The 23,309-nt window shown below is 43.4% G+C and overlaps 1 protein-coding gene across 1 annotated transcript in view; it reads left to right on the top strand.

Annotated features, from left to right (window-relative positions):
* LOC311146884 (ankyrin repeat and BTB/POZ domain-containing protein 3-A-like) overlaps positions 1-23,309 on the top strand; it is a 294,967-nt gene that overhangs the window by 212,390 nt on the left and 59,268 nt on the right. The window contains exon 7 of the mRNA XM_084183500.1: positions 17,403-17,496. Within this exon, the coding sequence (XP_084039626.1) occupies positions 17,403-17,496 (94 nt within the window). The remainder of the gene's footprint in view (positions 1-17,402; positions 17,497-23,309) is intronic.

The following is a 23,309-nucleotide window of genomic DNA, read 5'->3' as shown; positions in this document are numbered from 1 at the left end:
TGTTAAAGTATTTATGAATAATTATGAATTACATGACCATTAGTCATCAGCCATTGTTTCCCTACTCTGCCTCTCTGAACTCTGTTTGTGGTATAAGCTCAGATCTGGCACTGAATGTTCAATCAACATTCAATGAATAATTTACTGCTCTGAACATATTGACGCTGACGTCCCCATTAATAAAACATAGCCTGACATTTTACATGACTTTTGTTGATCGTTTTTTAAAATGTACTGCAGCTTTATTGAGCCAATGCTGCAAGTCCAAGGCATGGAATAACATCAAATTATTATTTATCCCGATTGGACTATATTCTTTAAATCTACGAGTGAAGTTAGATGAGTCGAATTCCATACATTATTCTGTGGCTTGTAATACTACTTGAACTCTGAAAGCTGAACGAGAGACCTCAGTTTATTGTTTTTGTAAAGCTGACAGTGTTTCCTTGTAAATTTTGTTTTTATATACTTTTATTTTATTTTGGATACTGCGGCTCTGTTGGGCTTAGTTGCTGTGAGCGCTGCTGTCTGTCCCGGGATCCTGCTAGATTCCGCATTGGGGGAGATACACGGAAGCCCAGCTAGCCTAGCTGGCTTGGCAGTCTCAAATGGAGTTCGGTAATGAACATTTCCAGCACTGCAGGAGCTGTGTTTACTTTGCTTTGTTCCGGGACAATGTGGACCGCACAAGCTACTGGGGTATCCACGCCCGCCTACTTTTTATTTTTCTTCACCCCAGTAGCCGAACGCATAATGTTTCCACCTCCATGTTTGACGTGGGGATGGTGTTCTTGGGGTCATAGGCAGCATTCCTCCTCCTCCAAACACAGCGAGTTGTGTTGATGCCAAAGAGCTCGATTTTGGTCTCATCTGACCACAACACTCGGATCACCCAGTTCTCCTCTGAATCATTCAGATGTTCATTGGCAAACTTCAGACGGCCATGTATATGTGCTTTCTTGAGCAGGGGGACCTTGCGGGCGCTGCAGGATTTCAGTCCTTCACGGCGTAGTGTGTTACCAATTGTTTTCTTGGTGACTATGGTCCCAGCTGCCTTGAGATCATTGACAAGATCCTCCTGTGTAGTTCTGGGCTGATACCTCATCGTTCTCATGATCATTGCAACTACACGAGGTGAGATCTTGCATGGAGCCCCAGGCCGAGGGAGATTGACAGTACTTTTGTGTTTCTTCCATTTGCGAATAATCGCACCAACTGTTGTCACCTTCTCACCAAGCTGCTTGGCGATGGTCTTGAAGTCCATTCCAGCCTTGTGTAAATCTACAATCTTGTCCCTGACATCCTTGGAGAGCTCTTTGATCTTGGCCATGGTGGAGAGTTTGGAATCTGATTGATTGATTGTTTCTGTGGACAGGTGTCTTTTATACAGGTAACAAGCTGAGATTAGGAGCACTCCCTTTAAGAGTGTGCTCCTAATCTCAACTCGTTACCTGTATAAAAGACACCTGGGAGCCAGAAATCTTTCTGATTGAGAGGGGGTCAAATACTTATTTCCCTCATTAAAATGCAAATCAATTTATAACATGTTTTACATGCGTTTTTCTGAATTTTGTTGTTGTTATTCTGTCTCTCACTGTTCAAATAAACCTACCATTAAAATTATAGACTGATCATTTCTTTGTCAGTGGGCAAACGTACAAAATCAGCAGTGGATCAAATACTTTTTTCCCTCACTGTACATGGTGAGAAAGATCTCGGTTCCCAATGCAAAAACCCTGTGTTACCCAGGAGCACGAGTATAGGACATCACAAGGCTACTTCCGACTGTTCTATGACAGATACCGGGAGCTGACGCTGTCATAGTCCATGTGGGGTCAAACGACATAAGGAGGGCTAGCTCGGAACATCTGAAAATAATTTCAGGTCCAGTACCATCGTTGGGCAGTGGGTGTGAAAGATTCAGCAGACTACTGGCATTACACATCTGGCTAAAATACTACTGTAGCTCTGCTGGAATCACTTTTATAGATAACTTTGACACCTTTGACACCTTCTGGAAATGGAAGATACTATACAGGAATGAGTCCATCCAAGTCATCTTGTCACCTGGACTCACCTGTCCACGTATTTCAAGGCTGCATTGAAACAATGACTTATCAATGACTCAAGACCAGCTCAGTTAATCCCTACCATTGTGACAATGAGTCGTCATAATGCTGCATCAAATGTACATTATCCTAGGGGAGTTGGCAGACACAATGTAAGTAACTTAATTTATGTCCCCCTATAACATCTACCGAAAATACAGAAATGCCAACGGGGGCGTAATTGCGGTCTATATTTACATTTACATTACATTTACGTCATTTAGCAGACGCTCTTATCCAGAGCGACTTACAGTTAGTGAATACAATTTTTTTTTTTTACTGGCCCCCCGTGGGAATCAAACACACAACCCTGGCGTTGCAAACGCCATGCTCTATCAACTGAGCTACATCCCTGCCGGCCATTCCCTCCCCTACCCTGGACGACGCTGGGCCAATTGTGCGCCGCCCATGAGTCTCCCGGTCGCGGCCGGCTGCGACAGAGCCTGGATTCGAACCAGGATCTCTAGTGGCACAGTTAGCACTGCGATGCAGTGCCTTAGACCACTGCGCCACTCAGGAGACTCATATATATTCAGAACCACATTCCTGTAAAGCTTAGAGACGATCTCATATTAAATATTGTTGAAGTAATATGGCTACAGGTTCATCTGCCTCACCTAAAGCCCATTCTCGTGGGAAGCTGCTATAGACCACCAAGTGTTAACAGTCAGTATCTGGATAATATGTGTGAAATGCTTGCTATATTTTCTGGGTGATTTAAATATTGACTGGCTCTCATCAAGCTGCCCATTCAAGAAAAAACGTCAAACTGTAACCAGTGCCTGGAACCTGGTTCAGGTTGTCAGTCAACCTACCAGGGTATTTACAAACAGCACATGTATTGATCACATCTTTACTAAAGCTGCAGAAATTTGCTTTAAAGCAGTATCCAAATCCACAGGATGTAGTGATATAGATACTATATTGTATCTAGGAAAACCAAAGTTCCAAAGGCTGGACCTAATATAGTGTATAAGAGGTCATACAATACGTTTTGTAGTGATCCATATGTTGATGATGTAAATAATATTTGCTGGTCTGTGGTGTGTAATGAGGAGAAACCAGAACGCTGCACATGACACATTTATGAAATTGCTTATTCCAGTTACTAATAAGAACGCACCCATTAAGAAAACGACTGTAAAAACTGTTAAATCCCCTTGGATTGATGAGGAAATTTAAGAAATCATGTGACTAAACTAAATGAAAATAAATTATACTATGAAAAAAAATGATATAAAGAATGATAGTAATCATCTTTGAGCACCTTAAATGAAATGTTGGGAAAAAAGGCAAACTCGGCTCCATCATTCATTGAATCAGATGGCTCGTTCATCACAAAACCCACTGATATTGACAACCACTTTAATGACTTCTTCATTGGCAAGATAAGCAAACTTTGATATGACATGCCAGCAACAAATGCTGACACTACACATCCAAGTACATCTGACCAAATTATGAAAGTCAACAATTCCGTAAAGTCAGTTTGGAAGAGGTGAAACAATTATTGTTGTCTATCAACAATGACAAGCCACCGGGGTCTGACTATCTGGATGGAAAATTACTGAGGATAATAGCGGACAACATTGCCACTACTATTTGCCACATTTTCAATTTAAGCCTACTGGAAAATGTCTGCCCTAAGGCCTGGAGGGAAGCTAAAGTAATTCCGCTACCCAAGAATAGTAAAGCCCCCTTTACTGGCTCAAATAGCCAAACAATCAGCCTGTTACCAACCCTTAGTAAACTTCTGGAAAAAATTGTGTTTGACCAGGTGCAATGCTATTTCACACTAAACAAACTGACAACAGACTTTCAGCACGCTTATAGGGAAGGACACTCAACAAGCACAGCACTTAGACAAATTACTGATGATTTGCTGAGAGAAATTGATGATAAAATGATTGTGGGGGCTGTCTTGTTAGACTTCAGTGCAGCTTTTGACATTATCGATCATAGTCTGCTGCTGGAAAAACTTGTGTTATGGCTTTACACCCCCTGCTATAATGTGAATAAAGAGTTACCTGTCTAACAGAACACAGAAGGTGTTCTTTAATAGAAGCCTCTCAAACGTAATCCAGGTAGAATCAGGAATTCCCCAGGGTAGCTGTTTAGGCCCCTTACTTTTTTCAATCTTTACTAACGACATGCCACTGGCATTGAGTAATGGCAGTGTGTCTATGTATGCAGATGACTCAACACTATACACGTCTGCTACTACAGCAACTGAAATAACTGCAACATTTAACAAACAGCTGCAGTTAGTCAGTCCTGAATAAGTAAGTCCTAAATATTTCAAAAACTAAAAGCATCATTCTCTAAACCCTAAACCTCAACTACATCTCGTAATGAATAATGTGGAAATTGAGCAAGTTGAGGTGACTAAACTGCTTGGAGTAACCCTGGATTGTAAACTGTCACTGTCAAAACATATTGATGCAACAGTAGCTAAAATGGGGAGAAGTCTGTCCATAATAAAGCGCTGCTCTGCCTTGTTAACAACACTATCAACAAGACAGGCCCTACAGGCCCGGGTTTTGTTGCACCTAGACTACGGTTCAGTAGTGTGGTCAAGTGCCATAAAGAGGGACTTGGTAAAATTGCAGTTATCTCCGAACAGGGCAGCAGGGCTGGCCCTTAAAAGTACATGGAGAGCTAACATTAATGATATGCATGTCAATCTCTCATGGCTCAAAGTGGAAGAGAGATTGACTTCATCACTACTTGTATTTGTGAGAGGTATTGACATGTTAAAAGCACCGAGCTGTCTGTTTAAAATGTTAGCACACAGCTCGGACACCCATGCATACCCCACAAGACATGCCACCAGAGGCCTCTTCACAGTCCCCAAGTCCAGAATATACTATGGGAGGCGCACAGTACTACATAGAGCCATGACTACATGGAACTCTATTCCACATCAGGTAACTGATGCAAGCAGTAGAATCAGATTTAAAAAAACAGGTAAAAATACACCTTATGGAACAACAGGGACTGTGAAGAGACACACATTGTGATATTGTTGTTTGGTGGTATTAAACATGTTGCATTGTAGATATGTAGTCATGTAATAATGTTATATGATGTACTGTTTTATCTTTTGTTTTATATGTAATGTAAGTGCTTTAATATTTTTGGACCCCAGGAAGAGTAGCTGCCTTGGCAGCAGCTAATGGGGATCCCTAATAAATACAAATACAAATGATCAGTAGGATTATGAGCTGGGATCTTATCAATAAATACAATAAATAAAACGTACAACATTGTGAGGGTTCATGAGGAGAGCATATGTTAAGCTGTATTATAATGTTGTATAACCATTGAAATTAAAACAAACTATGTGGGTATAGGCATTGGTCTGAATCCGAAAAAGGAAATTCAGGAGCACGACAATGCCTATTCCACCCATGCTCTACCAAGGTTTTCCAGCACCACAGCTTTGACCTAATACAGTAGCTATGTTGATATTGTAATTCAAACTGTGTAGGCAAGTTGCTTAGGATTCAAACCTTCTCAAACAGCCTAATTCATAATTCATCAGCTGTGTGCTGGAAAACCTTGGCAAATATTCTCACTTAAAACTGTTTATTTTTTATACTGTATGTCATAATGCCTTTCTTTGAGGGCCTGCCCGTCGCCGCTGGTGATGGTGATGAGTCAGAAGATTCCATAGACCTATATTCCCACTCAGGGAGCTCAGATATAATTCAAAGAGAGCTGCATAGTCACATAGTATATGTTTGATAAATGACTTTATATTTTCATGTGACAACAGACTGACAGACAGAATGAAATAAATAAAATTGCTGATTAATAGATTGACTTTCTGATTAATCCCTGTTATTTCTCGGAGAGTGTGTTATGATAAGACAGAGATCATCCATTTCCTAAATACAGAAATGCATCTGGTATGACACCTGTGGTCCATCTGGCTTGGCATGATCTAGCTCCCCAAATGTTTTTCAGAGCAATGATTATCCCCCGTTGAGGCTTTCTCTCCACATCTATTAACTTGTTAAACAAAGCGATTTACAGTGCCTTCAGAAAGTATTCATAATTATTGACTTATTCTAAATGTTGTTGTGTTACAGCCTGAATTCAAAATGGATTAAATATTTTTTTTCTCTCACCTACCTACACACAATACCCAATGATGACAACGTGAAAACATGTTTTTAGAAATTTTTGCAAATGCATTGAAAATGAAAGACAGGCGGCAATTACAGCTTTGAGTCGTCAGTATCAACTTTGCACATCTTGATTTGGGGATTTTCTTCTATTCTTCTTTGCAGATTTTCTCAAGCTCTGTTATGTTATAAAAAACAACAACATTTGTTAGCTTTATTTAAACAGGGAGTCACAATTGAGACCAGGGTCTCTTTTGCAACGGAGCCCTGCACATACAGTACAATTCAAACAAAATCAAATCAAACTCAGATAATACAAAAACAAACTAAAATGCAGCACAACAAACTATCAAGAAAAACAGACACATTCCTTAGCAAATAGTTCCCCAATCAATATTTTACATTGCCCAAGTGGAATCAAAATGTTGAATTGCAATGTAGTTTGCAGTTGGTTCCATTAATGAGGTGAATTAAAACTAAAAGTGGATTTACCTAATTCGGTGGAGACCCGAGAGACCACAAGAGTTAACCAACCCTGTAAGCGGATTTCGTATCTGATGTTTTTTTTTTTATACTTTAACAATTTAGTTAGGTAAGTTGGAATTTGTGTAGTAGTGCTTTGTAAACAAAAAAGGAGTAATGAATTGATACAGTGAGGGAAAAAAGTACTTGATCCCCTGCTGATTTTGTACGTTTGCCCACTGACAAAGAAATGATCAGTCTATAATTTTAATGGTAGGTTTATTTGAACAGTGAGAGACAGAATAACAACCAAAAAATCCTGAAAACGCATGTAAAACATGTTATAAATTGATTTGCATTTTAATGAGGGAAATAAGTATTTGACCCCCTCTCAATCAGAAAGATTTCTGGCTCCCAGGTGGCTTTTATACAGGTAACGAGCTGAGATTAGGAGCACACTCTTAAAGGGAGTGCTCCTAATCTCAGCTTGTTACCTGTATAAAATACACCTGTCCACAGAAGCAATCAATCAATCAGATTCCAAACTCTCCACCATGGCCAAGACCAAAGAACTCTCCAAGGATGTCAGGGACAAGATTGTAGACCTACACAAGGCTGGAATGGGCTACAAGACCATCGCCAAGCAGCTTGGTGAGAAGGTGACAACAGTTGGTGCGATTATTCGCAAATGTTAGAAACACAAAAGTACTGTCAATCTCACTCGGCCTGGGGCTCCATGCAACATCTCACCTCGTGGAGTTGAAATGATCATGAGAACGGTGAGGAATCAGCCCAGAACTACACGGGATGATCTTGTCAATGATCTCAAGGCAGCTGGGACCATAGTCACCAAGAAAACAATTGGTAACACACTACGCCGTGAAGGTTTGAAATCCTGCAGCGCCCCAAGGTTCCCCCTGCTCAAGAAAGCACATATACAGGCCCGTCTGAAGTTTGCCAATGAACATCTGAATGATTCAGAGGAGAACTGGGTGAAAGTGTTGTGGTCAGATGAGACCAAAATGGAGATCTTTTGCATCAACTCAACTCGCCGTGTTTGGAGGAGGAGGAATGCTGCCTATGACCCCAAGAACACCATCCACACCGTCAAACATGGAGGTGGAAACATTATGCTTTGGGGGTGTTTTTCTGCTAAGGGGACAGGACAACTTCACCGCAGCAAAGAGACAATGGACGGGGCCATGTACCGTCAAATCTTGGGTGAGAACCCCCCCCTGAAAATGGGTCGTGGATGGGTATTCCAGCATGACAATGACCCAAAACACACGGCCAAGGCAACAAAGGAGTGGCTCAAGAAGCAGCACATTAAGGTCCTGGAGTGGCCTAGCCAGTCTCCAGATCTTAATCCCATAGAAAATCTGTGGAGGGAGCTGAAGGTTTGAGTTGCCAAACGTCAGCCTCAAAATCTTAATGACTTGGAGAAGATCTGCAAAGAGGAGTGGGACAAAATCCCTCCTGAGATGTGTGCAAAACTGGTGGCCAACTACAAGAAACGTCTGACCTCTGTGATTGCCAACAAGGGTTTTGCCACCAAGTACTAAGTAATGTTTTGCAGAGGGGTCAAATACTTATTTCCCTCATTAAAATGCAAATCAATTTATAAAATGTTTGACATGCGTTTTTCTGGATTTTTGTTGTTGTTATTCTGTCTCTCACTGTTCAAATAAACCTACCATTAAAATTATAGACTGATCATGTCTTTGTCAGTGGGCAAACGTACAAAATCAGCAGGGGATCAAATACTTTTTTTCCCTCACTGTATATGGGACTTTAATGAGGACCAGACAACTTTTTGATACAGGATGCAGTGATGAGTATTAAAACTGTCATCAATGATAAAACGAATGGTGCTATGGTAGACGGCATACAAAGGTTTATGAGTTGTGGCTGCAGCAATCTGGTAAATGGTGTCACCATAACCAAGAACTGGCAGGAAAGTTGACTGTACAATCTGCTTCCTGATACTGTATTTGGGGAGAGGCAAGATCTATTTCTAAAAAAGAAGCCCCTTTTAAATCTTAGCTTTTTAACTATCTCATCCATACGTTTTTCAAACATTAAGAGAACTAGAGAACAACATGTATTTAGTATTGCCTTTCATTAAGTAAAAGTTTTAAACCGACCAGGGCTTTCTGTAAGATAACAAGGTCAGATTGCAGCTCTAACATATGGCATACAATGGCATACATACCAGTTTCATCTGCATGCAGATGAATATTACAAGTTTTAACAGATAGAGCAATATTATTGATATAAATAGTAAAGAGAACAGGTCCCTGTACCGACCCCTGTGGTACACATTTTGTAATATCCAGGAAAGTAGACTAAAACCATCAGAGATCACACATTGAGTCCTGTCTGACAGATCATTTTCAAACCACTTGCAATAAACCTGATCCAGGCCTATTTCATTCAACCTTTGAATAAGAATGTGATGGTCAATGGTATCGAAGGCCTGGGAAAGGTCTATAAATAAAGCAGCACACTGTTTTTTATGATCCAGGCAATTTAACACATCTAAAAACAAGCGTAGCTGCTAAAACTGTAATGTACAGATTTAAAACTGAATTGGTGCACATTAAGAATAGAGTGAAGTTAAAAACGTTCTTAGCTGAAAGATAGTCAGGGATTCTAAAATGTTGGAAAGGCAAGATAATTTGAAAATTGGATGGTAGTTATCTAAGTCAGAAGGATCTCCTATTTTATGTAGGAGGAGGACATGTGTCGCTTTCCAAATCTTAGGGATAACTCCAGAAACAATTGTCAAGTAAAAGATATAGGTCAGTGGTTCTGCAATAAGTGGGGCAGAGGGCTGCAGTAAGAAGGGATCAAGTGAATCAGACCCTGTTTTTTTCTACATCAACCTTTAGTGAAGCACTTAGTACATCATAGACATTAAAGGGTTGAAATGAAAAGAAAGTATGCGAGTCTGTTAGTGTATTATTCTCTACAATCTGTTCTGAGGTGACTAAAGGTATGTAAATGTATGCACTCACTAACTGTAAGTGGCTCTGGATAAGAGCGTCTGCTAAATGACTAAAATCTCAAATGTAAAATGTAAAGGCATCCCTCCAGTGGGATGAGATTAATTTCCTGAGACTATTATTTCAAACAGTTGGCCAGCTGAAGACAAATGTTTATTAAAAACATCACAAATTTCAATTGTGTCTAGAATGGGCCCCGAGGCTGTCAAAACCTGCTGGAGCAATGAGGGGGTGGAGTTTTGTTTAAAAGATTTGACCACTTTCCAGAAAGTCAACATTTTCATTTTCTGGAATTTCTCAGACAATTAATGTGTAAACCAAGGATTACTCTGTTGCACATGTTTATCTGCAACAGAGTTATACAGGGAAATAAATATATTAAGGGCCTGATCCGAGTCAGTGATAGTTGACACAATATCCCAGTCACTCAACCCCAGCTCAGGCAACATCTTTTGCTAATTAAAATTCCCAAAATGTCTCTTTGTAATAATGTGTGAGTGAGATTTAAGGAAGATTAACATCTCTCATACAGGCAACCAACAATGGTCACTGAACTCATTGGCAAATATCCCATTGGCTGTAAATTTATGAGGGGCATTTGTTGGAATAATATCTAAAATAGTCGATTTTTCCAGGTGTTTAAAGTTGGGGCGAGTTGGTTTAGGTATCAGCTGTGTTAGATTTAGCTCAGTACAAATATCTTTCAGCCCATTAGATACTGGCATCAACCATTCTAGATTAAGATCACCCACTATCACCCTCGAGGTCCGGTGAGCCGAGTCCAAGGCAAAATCCGAGGCAGAATCCCCCTGGATAGGAGTCAGGATAGTGGGACGATGGCACTGGAACCTCCGAAGCCAGGAGGGCAAAGCTGTTCGAAAACTGGATTTGGGTCGGGCTTTTCAACGCCAAAGAACCCTCACTCACCACAGGCCGCTTCTCTCCATTTGGCCTATCTGTTTGCTAAGAGGAGCCACTTCTTCTCTATAGTCATAGCAACAGAATCTGTGTCGCAGAGATAACGATTTATAGGCACAGTAAAAAAAGACGAGACAATAGCTGATGTATTGAACCGGACCTATACAGGCCGTTGGTAAATACACCCAAAACACCCAAATAAAATGAAACAAATATACTCTAGCCTTTTAAAAGTAACTTTCTGCAACAAACAATTCACTCTAAACAATTTGTGTACCTGCTCTCCTTCCAGTCAAAGAATACACTTTTTAGTCCATTTCTTTAGATGAGGTGCGGCGGTGAACAGCAATTCAAGTCTTTCCACAGATTTTCAATGGGATTTAAGTCTGGGATTTGGCTGGGCCACTCAATGACTTTCACATTCTTATTCTGAAGCCATTCCAGTGTTGCTTTGGCTGTATGCTTGGGGTCATTGTCCTGTTAAAACGTAAATCTTTGCCCCAGTCTAAGGTTGTTTGTGCTCTGAAGCAGGTGTCATCAAGGATTTGCCTGTATATGGCTAGATTCATTGTTCCCTCTATCCTTACCAGTCTCTCAGTCCCTGCAGCTGAAAAGCAAACCCATAGCATGGTAATGCCACCACCATGCTTCATGGTAGGGATGGTGTTAGACGGGTGACGAGCTGTGCCTGGTTTTCTCCAGACATAGCGCCTTGCATTCAGGCCAAATAGTTAAATTTTTGTCTCATCAGACAACATAATCTTTTGCCTTATGCTCTGTCTTTCATGTGCCTTTTTGCAAACTCCAGTTGTTCTGTCATGTGCCTTTGTCTCAGGAGTGGTTTTCGTCTGGCCACTGTCCCATAAAGCCCAGATTGATGAAGTGCTGTAGAGATTGTTCTCCCATCTTAGTCATCTCAAGTTGTATATGGTGAGAAAGATCTCGGTTCCCAATGCAAAAACCCTGTGCTACCCAGGAGCACGAGTATAGGACATCACAAGGCTACTTCCGACTGTTCTATGACAGATACCGGGAGCTGACGCTGTCATAGTCCATGTGGGGTCAAACGACATAAGGAGGGCTAGCTCGGAACATCTGAAAATAATTTCAGGTCCAGTACCATCGTTGGGCAGTGGGTGTGAAAGATTCAGCAGACTACTGGCATTACACATCTGGCTAAAATACTACTGTAGCTCTGCTGGAATCACTTTTATAGATAACTTTGACACCTTTGACACCTTCTGGAAACGGAAGATACTATACAGGAATGAGTCCATCCAAGTCATCTTGTCACCTGGACTCACCTGTCCACGTATTTCAAGGCTGCATTGAAACAATGACTTATCAATGACTCAAGACCAGCTCAGTTAATCCCTACCATTGTGACAATGAGTCGTCATAATGCTGCATCAAATGTACATTATCCTAGGGGAGTTGGCAGACACAATGTAAGTATCTTAATTTATGTCCCCCTATAACATCTACCGAAAATACAGAAATGCCAACGGGGGCGTAATTGCGGTCTATATTCAGAACCACATTCCTGTAAAGCTTAGAGACGATCTCATGTTAAATATTGTTGAAGTAATATGGCTACAGGTTCATCTGCCTCACCTAAAGCCCATTCTCGTGGGAAGCTGCTATAGACCACCAAGTGTTAACAGTCAGTATCTGGATAATATGTGTGAAATGCTTGCTATATTTTCTGGGTGATTTAAATATTGACTGGCTCTCATCAAGCTGCCCATTCAAGAAAAAACGTCAAACTGTAACCAGTGCCTGGAACCTGGTTCAGGTTGTCAGTCAACCTACCAGGGTATTTACAAACAGCACATGTATTGATCACAACTTTACTAAAGCTGCAGAAATTTGCTTTAAAGCAGTATCCAAATCCACAGGATGTAGTGATCACAATATAGTATCTATATCTAGGAAAACCAAAGTTCCAAAGGCTGGACCTAATATAGTGTATAAGAGGTCATACAATACGTTTTGTAGTGATCCATATGTTGATGATGTAAACAATATTTGCTGGTCTGTGGTGTGTAATGAGGAGAAACCAGAACGCTGCACATGACACATTTATGAAATTGCTTATTCCAGTTACTAATAAGAACGCACCCATTAAGAAAACGACTGTAAAAACTGTTAAATCCCCTTGGATTGATGAGGAATTAAAAAATTGTATGGTTGAGAGGAATGAGGCAATAGGTATGGCAAATAAGTCTGGCAGTTCAAATAATTGGCAAACATACTGCAAATTTAAGAAATCATGTGACTAAACTAAATGAAAATAAACTATACTATGAAAAAAATATGATATAAAGAATGATAGTAATAATCTTTGAGCACCTTAAATGAAATGTTGGGAAAAAAGGCAAACTCGGCTCCATCATTCATTGAATCAGATGGCTCATTCATCACAAAACCCACTGACATTGACAACCACTTTAATGACTTCTTCATTGGCAAGATAAGCAAACTTTGATATGACATGCCAGCAACAAATGCTGACACTACACATCCAAGTATATCTGACCAAATTATGAAAGTCAACAATTCCGTAAAGTCAGTTTGGAAGAGGTGAAACAATTATTGTTGTCTATCAACAATGACAAGCCACCGGGGTCTGACTATCTGGATGGAAAATTACTGAGGATAATAGCGGACAATATTGCCACTACTATTTGCCACATATTCAATTTAAGCCTACTGGAAAATGTCTGCCCTCAGGCCTGGAGGGAAGCTAAAGTAATTCCGCTACCCAAGAATAGTAAAGCCCCCTTTACTGACTCAAATAGCCAAACAATCAGCCTGTTACCAACCCTTAGTAAACTTCTGGAAAAAATTGTGTTTGACCAGGTGCAATGCTATTTCACAGTAAACAAACTGACAACAGACTTTCAGCACGCTTATAGGGAAGGACACTCAACAAGCACAGCACTTAGACAAATTACTGATGATTTGCTGAGAGAAATTGATGATAAAATGATTGTGGGGGCTGTCTTGTTAGACTTACATTTACATTTACATTTTAGTCATTTAGCAGACGCTCTTATCCAGAGTGACTTACAGGAGCAATTAGGGTTAAGTGCCTTGCTCAAGGGCACATTTACGTCATTTAGCAGACGCTCTTATCCAGAGCGACTCACAAATTGGTGCATTCTCCCTATAGCCAGTGGGATAACCACTTTACAATTTTTTATTTTTTTGGGGGGGGTAGAAGGATTACTTTATCCTATCCCAGGTATTCCTTAAAGAGGTGGGGTTTCAAATGTCTCCGGAAGGTGGTGAGTGACTCCGCTGTCCTGGCGTCGTGAGGGAGCTTGTTCCACCATTGGGGTGCCAGAGCAGCGAACAGTTTTGACTGGGCTGAGCGGGAACTATGCTTCCGCAGAGGAAGTGGAGCCAGCAGGCCAGAGGTGGATGAACGCAATGCCCTCGTTTGGGTGTAGGGACTGATCAGAGCCCGAAGGTACAGAGGTGCCGTTCCCCTCACTGCTCCATAGGCAAGCACCATGGTCTTGTAGCGGATGCGAGCTTCAACTGGAAGCCAGTGGAGTGTGCGGAGGAGGGGGGTGACGTGAGAGAACTTGGGAAGGTTGAACACCAGACGGGCTGCGGCATTCTGGATGAGTTGTAGGGGTTTAATGGCACAGGCAGGGAGGCCAGCCAACAGCGAGTTGCAGTAATCCAGATGGGAGATGACAAGTGCCTGGATTAGGACCTGTGCCGCTTCCTGTGTAAGGCAGGGTCGTACTCTCCGAATGTTGTAGAGCATGAACCTGCAGGATCGGGTCACCGCCTTGATGTTAGCGGAGAACGACAGGGTGTTGTCCAGGGTCACGCCAAGGCTCTTCGCACTCTGGGAGGAGGACACAACGGAGTTGTCAACCGTGATGGCGAGATCATGGAACGGGCAGTCCTTCCCCGGGAGGAAGAGCAGCTCCGTCTTGCCAGGGTTCAGCTTGAGGTGGTGATCCGACATCCATACTGATATGTCTGCCAGACATGCAGAGATGCGATTCGCCACCTGGTTATCAGAAGGGGGAAAGGAGAAGATTAGTTGTGTATCGTCAGCGTAGCAATGATAGGAGAGGCCATGTGCAGCTTTTGACATTGTCGATCATAGTCTGCTGCTGGAAAAACTTGTGTTATGGCTTTACACCCCCTGCTATAATGTGGATAAAGAGTTACCTGTCTAACAGAACACAGAAGTTGTTCTTTAATAGAAGCCTCTCAAACGTAATCCAGGTAGAATCAGGAATTCCCCAGGGTAGCTGTTTAGGCCCCTTACTTCTTTCAATCTTTACTAACGACATGCCACCGGCATTGAGTAATGGCAGTGTGTCTCTGTATGCAGATGACTCAACACTATACACGTCTGCTACTACAGCAACTGAAATAACTGCAACATGTAACAAACAGCTGCAGTTAGTTTCGGAATGTGTAACAAGGAATAAGTAAGTCCTAAATATTTCAAAAACTAAAAGCATTGTATTTGGGACAAATCATTCTCTAAACCCTAAACCTCAACTACATCTCGTAATGAATAATGTGGAAATTGAGCAAGTTGAGGTGACTAAACTGCTTGGAGTAACCCTGGATTGTAAACTGTCACTGTCAAAACATATTGATGCAACAATAGCTAAAATGGGGAGAAGTCTGTCCATAATAAAGCGCTGCTCTGCCTTGTTAACAACACTATCAACAAGGCAGGCCATACAGGCCCGGGTTTTGTTGCACCTAGACTACGGTTCAGTAGTGTGGTCAAGTGCCATAAAGAGGGACTTGGTAAAATTGCAGTTAGCTCCGAACAGGGCAGCAGGGCTGGCCCTTAAAAGTACATGGAGAGCTAACATTAATGATATGCATGTCAATCTCTCATGGCTCAAAGTGGAAGAGAGATTGACTTCATCACTACTTGTATTTGTGAGAGGTATTGACATGTTAAAAGCACCGAGCTGTCTGTTTAAAATGTTAGCACACAGCTCGGACACCCATGCATACCCCACAAGACATGCCACCAGAGGCCTCTTCACAGTCCCCAAGTCCAGAATATACTATGGGAGGCGCACAGTACTACATAGAGCCATGACTACATGGAACTCTATTCCACATCAGGTAACTGATGCAAGCAGTAGAATCAGATTTAAAAAACAGGTAAAAATACACCTTATGGAACAACAGGGACTGTGAAGAGACACACATTGTGATATTGTTGTTTGGTGGTATTAAACATGTTGTATTTTAGATATGTAGTCATGTAATAATGTTATATGATGTACTGTTTTATCTTTTGTTTTATATGTAATGTAATGCTTTAATATTTTTGGACCCCAGGAAGAGTAGCTGCTGCCTTGACAGCAGCTAATGTATTTTAATCAATTTTAGAATAAGGCTGTAAAGTAACAAAATGTGGAAAAGTCAAGTGGTCTGAGTACTTTCCGAATGCACTGTATATACACAGAAAATTGTCCAGTGTTACCTACACTGTAACTTATTTTTACGGTGACTTACTGGTTACTGTAAAACAAAAATAAAAAACAAAAAAGTTCGGTATGTTGCTGTAAATTCCAAATAAACTTTGTTTTAAGACGTGCTTTTTTACAATAACGCACTGTTAAACCATCTTTTTTTTTTACACTGGATTCCAATACACCAATTCCAACCCGTTGCAAGCCAGCATAATGTGACTTGCAGGCCTGATGTGGCCTATAAACCATGAATTTCAGGTCACTGTAAAACTAGGCCCTCAAAATAAGGCCTCATGAAATACGTTTTGTATTGTGTTAAATAATTTAAAAGATGCACTATGCAGAAATTGTTCCACCATTTCCTGGTTGCTAAAATTCTAATAGTTTGCCTAATTTCAGATTGTGACAAAACAAGTAATTATAGTGTAGAGAATCATTGTACCATCTAAACCTCTGTGAAATATATTTTCCATAACCAAAAAATTGCATTTTTAGCTGTTTGAAGCTGGTGTACAAAAATGAAAGTAAAGGACTTAAGAACGGGAAGCATAGAAATAGCGTGCATAGAACAAATCTACCGCTTCTTAGACTTGCTTTCAATACGAATAACACACATTTCTAAGTGAATTTAGTCGGGTCGCCCAAAATGGCAAAGCACTCTGGGAAATATGCAAATAAGTATTTACACTAAGCAGTGTGTTAATTTAAGACTGAAAAGTGTGGACCCGTATAGACACTGGACCAGTGTTAAATGTAACACTGTCAGTGTTGATTTAACACTGAAAGATTTGCTGTGTAGAGAACAATGGAACGAGAGTGGCCTAAACTGCATTTTAGGTTGAGCCATGTCTTACACGCCTAAAGTTTATTATGGAATTAAACAAAGGTGTGAAGTACATTCAGGCGAACAGACAAAATCTCACACAGACTGATACACACACCCCCAGGGTTGCTGATTTTCTCAACAATGTTGTGATGTCCTCTACAGTTGTGATGTTTTATATATTTTGCATAAAAATCACAAAGTGGTTCTGGCTGAAAGCCAGTTCTTGTTTGTAGTACACCAGAGGAAATGTTTACTCAAATCAGGCATCTCGACAACAAACTAAATCTCAGCTGAAAAACCACAACTCAAAAGTGATACCTTGAATAAAAGTATGGCTATTATAGTTCTAATGAATACCACTGTGAGGAGGTCATTTTACAGAGGCATTTGGGCATGTGCCTTGCTGAACTTGTCAGTAACGTGTTTCTTTCACTCACTCCCCTCTCCCTTCCTCCTGGCATCCCTTCCTCTCACAGTTGCTCCTGGATAGCCGAGCCAGTGTGGAGGGGGCCCTGCAGGATGGAGAAGATAACTACACTGAGACCCCGCTGCAGCTGGCCTCTGCTGCAGGTACTTGTTGTGTATAATAGGAATACTCCATTGATAGTGTGTGGAGATTTATTTTTATTTAACCTCTATTTTGACAGGGAAGTTATACTCTAAAAACCTGTTTTTGCTATGTCATTATGGGGAATTGTGTGTAGATTGAGGGAAAAAAACGATTTAATACATTTTACTGTAGCTTCTGAACCTGAGCCTTTGGCTCTACCTGACCCTTGAGAAAACAACCCATGCCATATGTTGCCATGGTAACTGTTGGACAACGCGGTCATCGAGCACAAATCCATAGAAATAGTAATGATTGCCTAATGAAACAACGTCAACGTGATACTGCCCAGAAAAGCATAATGAAGACTAATCAGATGCATTTTAAAATTTTTGTTGATGTGTATTCTAGACAATACATCAGGGGTTCATAATAACTCATTCCATTCTGCATTCAATTCTTACTCATTCTCTTTTAGCCATTTGGGCCTATTAACCCTTGAAATCAGCATACACAGAAATGTCAGTGAATATGGAAAATAATTGTAAATGATTCATGCATCACTCCTGCCATTGTGTGAATAGAATATTTGGGTAAAGATGGAGCCCATAGACATGGGCGCCTGGTTCCTGGCTCCTAAGCAACTTTGCAATATTATTATTATTATTATTATTATTATTATTATTATTGAATTATTACATACAGTCGGAAATAACTTTTGGATATTAGAGCGACGCTAAATCACCAGCATTTCGAACAGAAATACGACTTTCCTGAATTGGATCTTTTGTTCGTACCCCCCAAGGTGATTCCACTTATCCCCGAGGCTGCTCCAAGACGTCGCCGGCAGAGGTATTCAGAGTGGACTTTTAGTCCAACTCAGGAGGCATGCATCCACAGCTTCTGAGTATATTACTCGCTGATGTTCAGTCCCTGGACAATAAAGTAGACGAGATTAGGGCCAGGATCTCCTTCCAGAGAGACATCAGGGACTGTAACATACTCTGTTTCACGGAATCATGGCTCTCTCCGGATATACTGTCCCCATCCATACAGCCAGCTGGGTTCTCAGTACATCACGCAGCTAGGAATAAAGAACTCTCCGGGAAAAAGAAAGGCTGATGTGTACGTTTCTTGATTAATTACTCATGTTGTGATTGTGGTAACGTACAGGAACTCAAGTCCTTTTGTTCACCCGACCTAGAATACCTCATCATCAAATGCAGACCGCATTACCATCCGAGAGAATTCTCTTCGGTCATCGTCACAGCCGTGTAAAGTCCCCCTCAAGCCGATACCACGATGGCTCTCAAGGAAGTAGACTGGATTTTGTGCAAACTGGAAACCACATATCCTGAGGCCGCATTTATTGTAGCTGGGTACTTTAATAAAGTAAGTTTGAGGAAAATGCTACCGAAGTTTGACCAACATTGCCTGTGCTACTCACGCATCAAAAACTGTTCACCATTGTTTCCGGGACGGCTACAAGGACCTAAGTCACCCTCCCTTCTGCAAATCAGATCACGCCTCCATTCTGCTCCTCCCTTCCTAAAGGCAGAAACTCAAACATGAAGTACGCATGGTAAGGACTGTTCGAAGCTGGTCTGACAAATCGGAATCCATGATTCAAGATTGTTTTGATCACACAGACTGGTATATGTTCTGGTTGCCTCTGAGAATAACATATACGTAAACGTATACATTGACACGGTGACCGAGTTCATTAGTAGGTGTATAGGGGATGTTGCTCCCACCGTGACGATTGAAATCGATCTAATCCAAAAACCGTGGATAGGTGGCAGCATTAGCACAAAACTGAAAGCGCAAACCACCACATTTAACCACGGCATTTAACCACGGCAAGGTGACTGGGAATATGGTTGACTAAAAACAGTCCAGTTATGCCCTCCGTAAGGCAATCAACAGGCAAAACATCAGCACAGAGACAATGTGGAGTCACAATTCAACGGCTCAGACACGAGACATCTGTGGCAGGGACTCCAGTCAATCACGGATTATAAAGGGAAAATGAGCCTTGTTGCGGACACTGACGTCTTGCTCCCAGACAAGCTAAACACCTTCTTTGACCGCTTCAAGGAAAACACAGCGCCGTGTTAACCCTCGCAAGGCTACCGGCCCAGATGGCATCCCTAGCCCCGTCCTCAGAGCATGCGCAGACCAGCTGGCTGGAGTGTTTACGGACATGTTCAATCTCTCCCTATCCCAGTCTGCTGTCCACACTTGCATCAAGGTGTCCACCATTGTTCCTGTACCCAAGAAAGCGAAGGTAACTGAACTAAATGACTATCGCCCCGTAGCACTCACTTCTGTCATCATGAAGTGCTTTGAGAGGCTGGTTAAGGATCATATCACCTTCTGACACCCTAGACCCACTGCAATTTGTATACCCCCCCCAATAGATCCATGGAAGTCGCAATTGCCATTGCACTGCACATTGTCCTATTCCATCTGGAAAAGAGGAATACCTATGTAAGAATGCTGTTCATTGACTACAGCTCAGCCTTCAACACCATATTACTGTCCAAGCTCATCATTAAGCTCGGTGTCAGGGGTGCTGAAGGTGGGTGTGGTGCAGGAATCAAGCGCAGGACGCAGAAGCTAAGTCCAAAAGACTTTAGTGAATTATTCACGTAGTAAGTGAGCACAATAAGCCCGGAGGCGAAATAAAGGCGCACACAGGCGTCAAACAAAAGGAGCACTAACATGTGCGAAAACCTCTCCAAACAACGGAGGGAAGTACGTAGCTCAGAACACCAAAACAGAAGAGCAATCACACACAACACCATACACACACAACGAGAACTAAATAGGACACTAATGAGGACTAACTAGACACAGGTGTACAACATCAAGACAAAAACAAACGAACAGGAAACATAGATCGGTGGCAGCTAGTACTCCGGGGACGACGACCGCCGAAACCTGCCCGAACAAGGAGGAGGAGCAGCCTCGGCCGAAACCGTGACAGTACCCCCCCCCTGCGCGCCGACCCCGGCCTCGGGGACGACCAGGAGGGCGCGGAGCAGGGCGCGCGGGATGGTCCCGGTGGAACTCCGACAGGAGAGATGGGTCTAGGATGTCCCTCCGCGGCACCCAGCACCGCTCCTCCGGGCCGTACCCCTCCCACTCCACTAGATATTGGAGACCCCCCATCCGGCGTCTTGAGTCCAAGATGGACCGAACGGTGTACGCCGGAGCCCCCTCGATGTCCAGTGGGGGCGGAGGAGTCTCTCCTATCTCACCTTCCTGGAGTGGACCAGCTACCACCGGCCTGAGAAGAGACACATGGAACGAGGGGTTAATATTCTTATATTCAACAGGCAGATGTAACCTATAATACACCTCGTTCAATCTTCTCAGGACTTTAAAGGGCCCCACAAACCGCCGACCCAGCTTCCGGCAGGGCAGGCGGAGGGGTAGGTTTCTGGTAGAGAGCCAGACTCGATCTCCGGGTGCGTACACCGGCCCCTCACTGCGGTGGAGATCGGCGCTCGCCTTGTGACGACGGATGGCCCGCTGCAGGTGGACGTGTGCAGCGTTCCACGTCTCTTCCGAGCGCCTCATCCAATCATCCACCACAGGGGCCTCGATCTGGCTCTGCTGCCAAGGTGCCAGAACCGGCTGGTAACCTAACACACATTGGAAGGGGGTTAGGTTGGTAGAGGAGTGGCGGAGAGAGTTCTGGGCCATCTCGGCCCAGGGAATGTACCGAGCCCACTCCTCAGTCCGGTCCTGGCAATACGACCTCAGAAACCTACCCACATCCTGGTTGACTCGTTCTACCTGCCCGTTACTCTCCGGGTGGTACCCTGAGGTAAGGCTCACTGAGACCCCCAAACGCTCCATGAACGCTCTCCATACTCGGGAGGTAAACTGGGGGCCTCGATCAGACACTATATCCTCGGGTACCCCGTAATGCCGGAAGACGTGGGTAAATAGTGTCTCTGCGGTTTGTAGGGCAGTAGGAAGACCCGACATAGGGAGAAGCCGACAGGCCTTAGAGAACCGGTCCACAACGACCAGGATGGTGGTATTCCCCTGAGAGAGGGGAAGGTCTGTCACAAAATCCACCGAGAGGTGGGACCATGGTCGTTGTGGAACGGGCAGGGGTTGTAACTTCCCCTGGGCAGGTGTCTGGGCGCCTTACACTGGGCGCACACCGAGCAGGAGGAGACATAAACCCTCACATCCCTGGCTAACGTGGGCCACCAGTATTTAGTGCTAAGACAATGAACTGTCCGGCCAATACCCGGATGTCCAGAGGAGGGTGACGTGTGAGCCCAGTAAATGAGTCGATCCCGAATCTCGAGCAGAACGTACTTCCGACCCTCAGGACACTGTGGAGGGCTGGGGTCGGTACGCAACGCTCGCTCGATTTCGGCATCGACCTCCCACACCACCGGTGCCACAAGACAAGACTCCGGTAGTATGGGAGTAGGCTCAACTGACCTCTCCTCCGTGTCATACCGCCGGGACAGCGCATCTGCCTTACCATTCTGGGACCCAGGGATGTACGTGATTTTAAATACGAACCTGGCGAGAAACATGCTCCATCGAGCCTGGCGAGGGTTCAGTCTCCTCGCTGCCCGGATGTACTCCAGGTTCCGATGGTCAGTCAAAATGAGGAAAGGGTGTTGAGCCCCCTCAAGCCAATGCCTCCACACCTTAAGGGCCTGAACTACAGCTAACAGCTCCCTGTCCCCGACGTCATAATTTCGCTCCGCCGGGCTGAGCTTTTTAGAGTAAAAAGCACAGGGGCGGAGTTTAGGTGGCGTGCCGGACCGTTGAGAGAGTACGGCCCCTATACCGGCCTCAGACGCGTCCACCTCGACCTGAAAGGGTAATGCGGGGTCCGGATGCGCCAGCACCGGGGCCGACGTAAACAGGTCCTTCAGTCTCCTAAAGGCCCTGTCCGCATCAGCTGACCACTGCAGGCACACCGGACCCCCTTTCAGAAGGGACGTGATGGGAGCTGCCACCTGTCCAAAACCCCGGATAAACCTCCGGTAGTAATTCGCAAAGCCCAAGAACTGCTGCACCTCTTTGACAGTGGTTGGGGTTTGCCAATTACGCACAGCTGACACACGATCCACCTCCATTCTCACCCCTGACGCGGACAACCGATAGCCCAAAAAGGAGACCGACTCCTGGAAAAACAGACATTTCTCTGCCTTGACATATAGGTCGTGCTCCAACAGCCTCTTCAATACACGACGCACCAGGGCTATATGCTCGGCTCGGGTAGACGAGTACACTAGAATGTCATCAATGTACACGACCACCCCTTGCCCCTGCATATCCCGGAAAATGTCATCTACGAAGGATTGGAAGACTGATGGAGCATTCATCAACCCATATGGCATGACGAGATACTCGAAATGACCTGACGTGGTACTAAACGCTGTTTTCCATTCGTCGCCCTCCCTAATGCGCACCAAGTTATACGCGCTCCTGAGATCCAGTTTTGTGAAAAACCGCGCTCCATGCAATGACTCCGTCATGGTCGCAATCAGAGGGAGTGGATAACTGTATTTCACAGTAATCTGATTGAGACCACGGTAATCGATGCACGGGCGCAACCCTCCATCTTTTTTCTTCACAAAAAAGAAGCTTGAGGAGGTGGGAGAAGTGGAGGGCCGTATGTATCCCTGTCTCAAAGATTTGGCTATGTAAGTTTCCATAGCTTTTCTCTCCTCTTGAGACAAGGGATACACGTGGCTCCGTGGGAGCGCTGCTCCTGCCTGGAGATCAATCGCACAATCCCCCTGTCTATGAGGAGGCAACTGCGTCGAACTAGCTTTACTAAACAGGAGAG

This window comes from Coregonus lavaretus, assembly GCF_964263955.1.
Source record: "Coregonus lavaretus genome assembly, chromosome: 19".
NCBI lineage: Eukaryota > Metazoa > Chordata > Actinopteri > Salmoniformes > Salmonidae > Coregonus > Coregonus lavaretus.
This window is presented reverse-complemented; position numbering and strand designations above follow the sequence as displayed.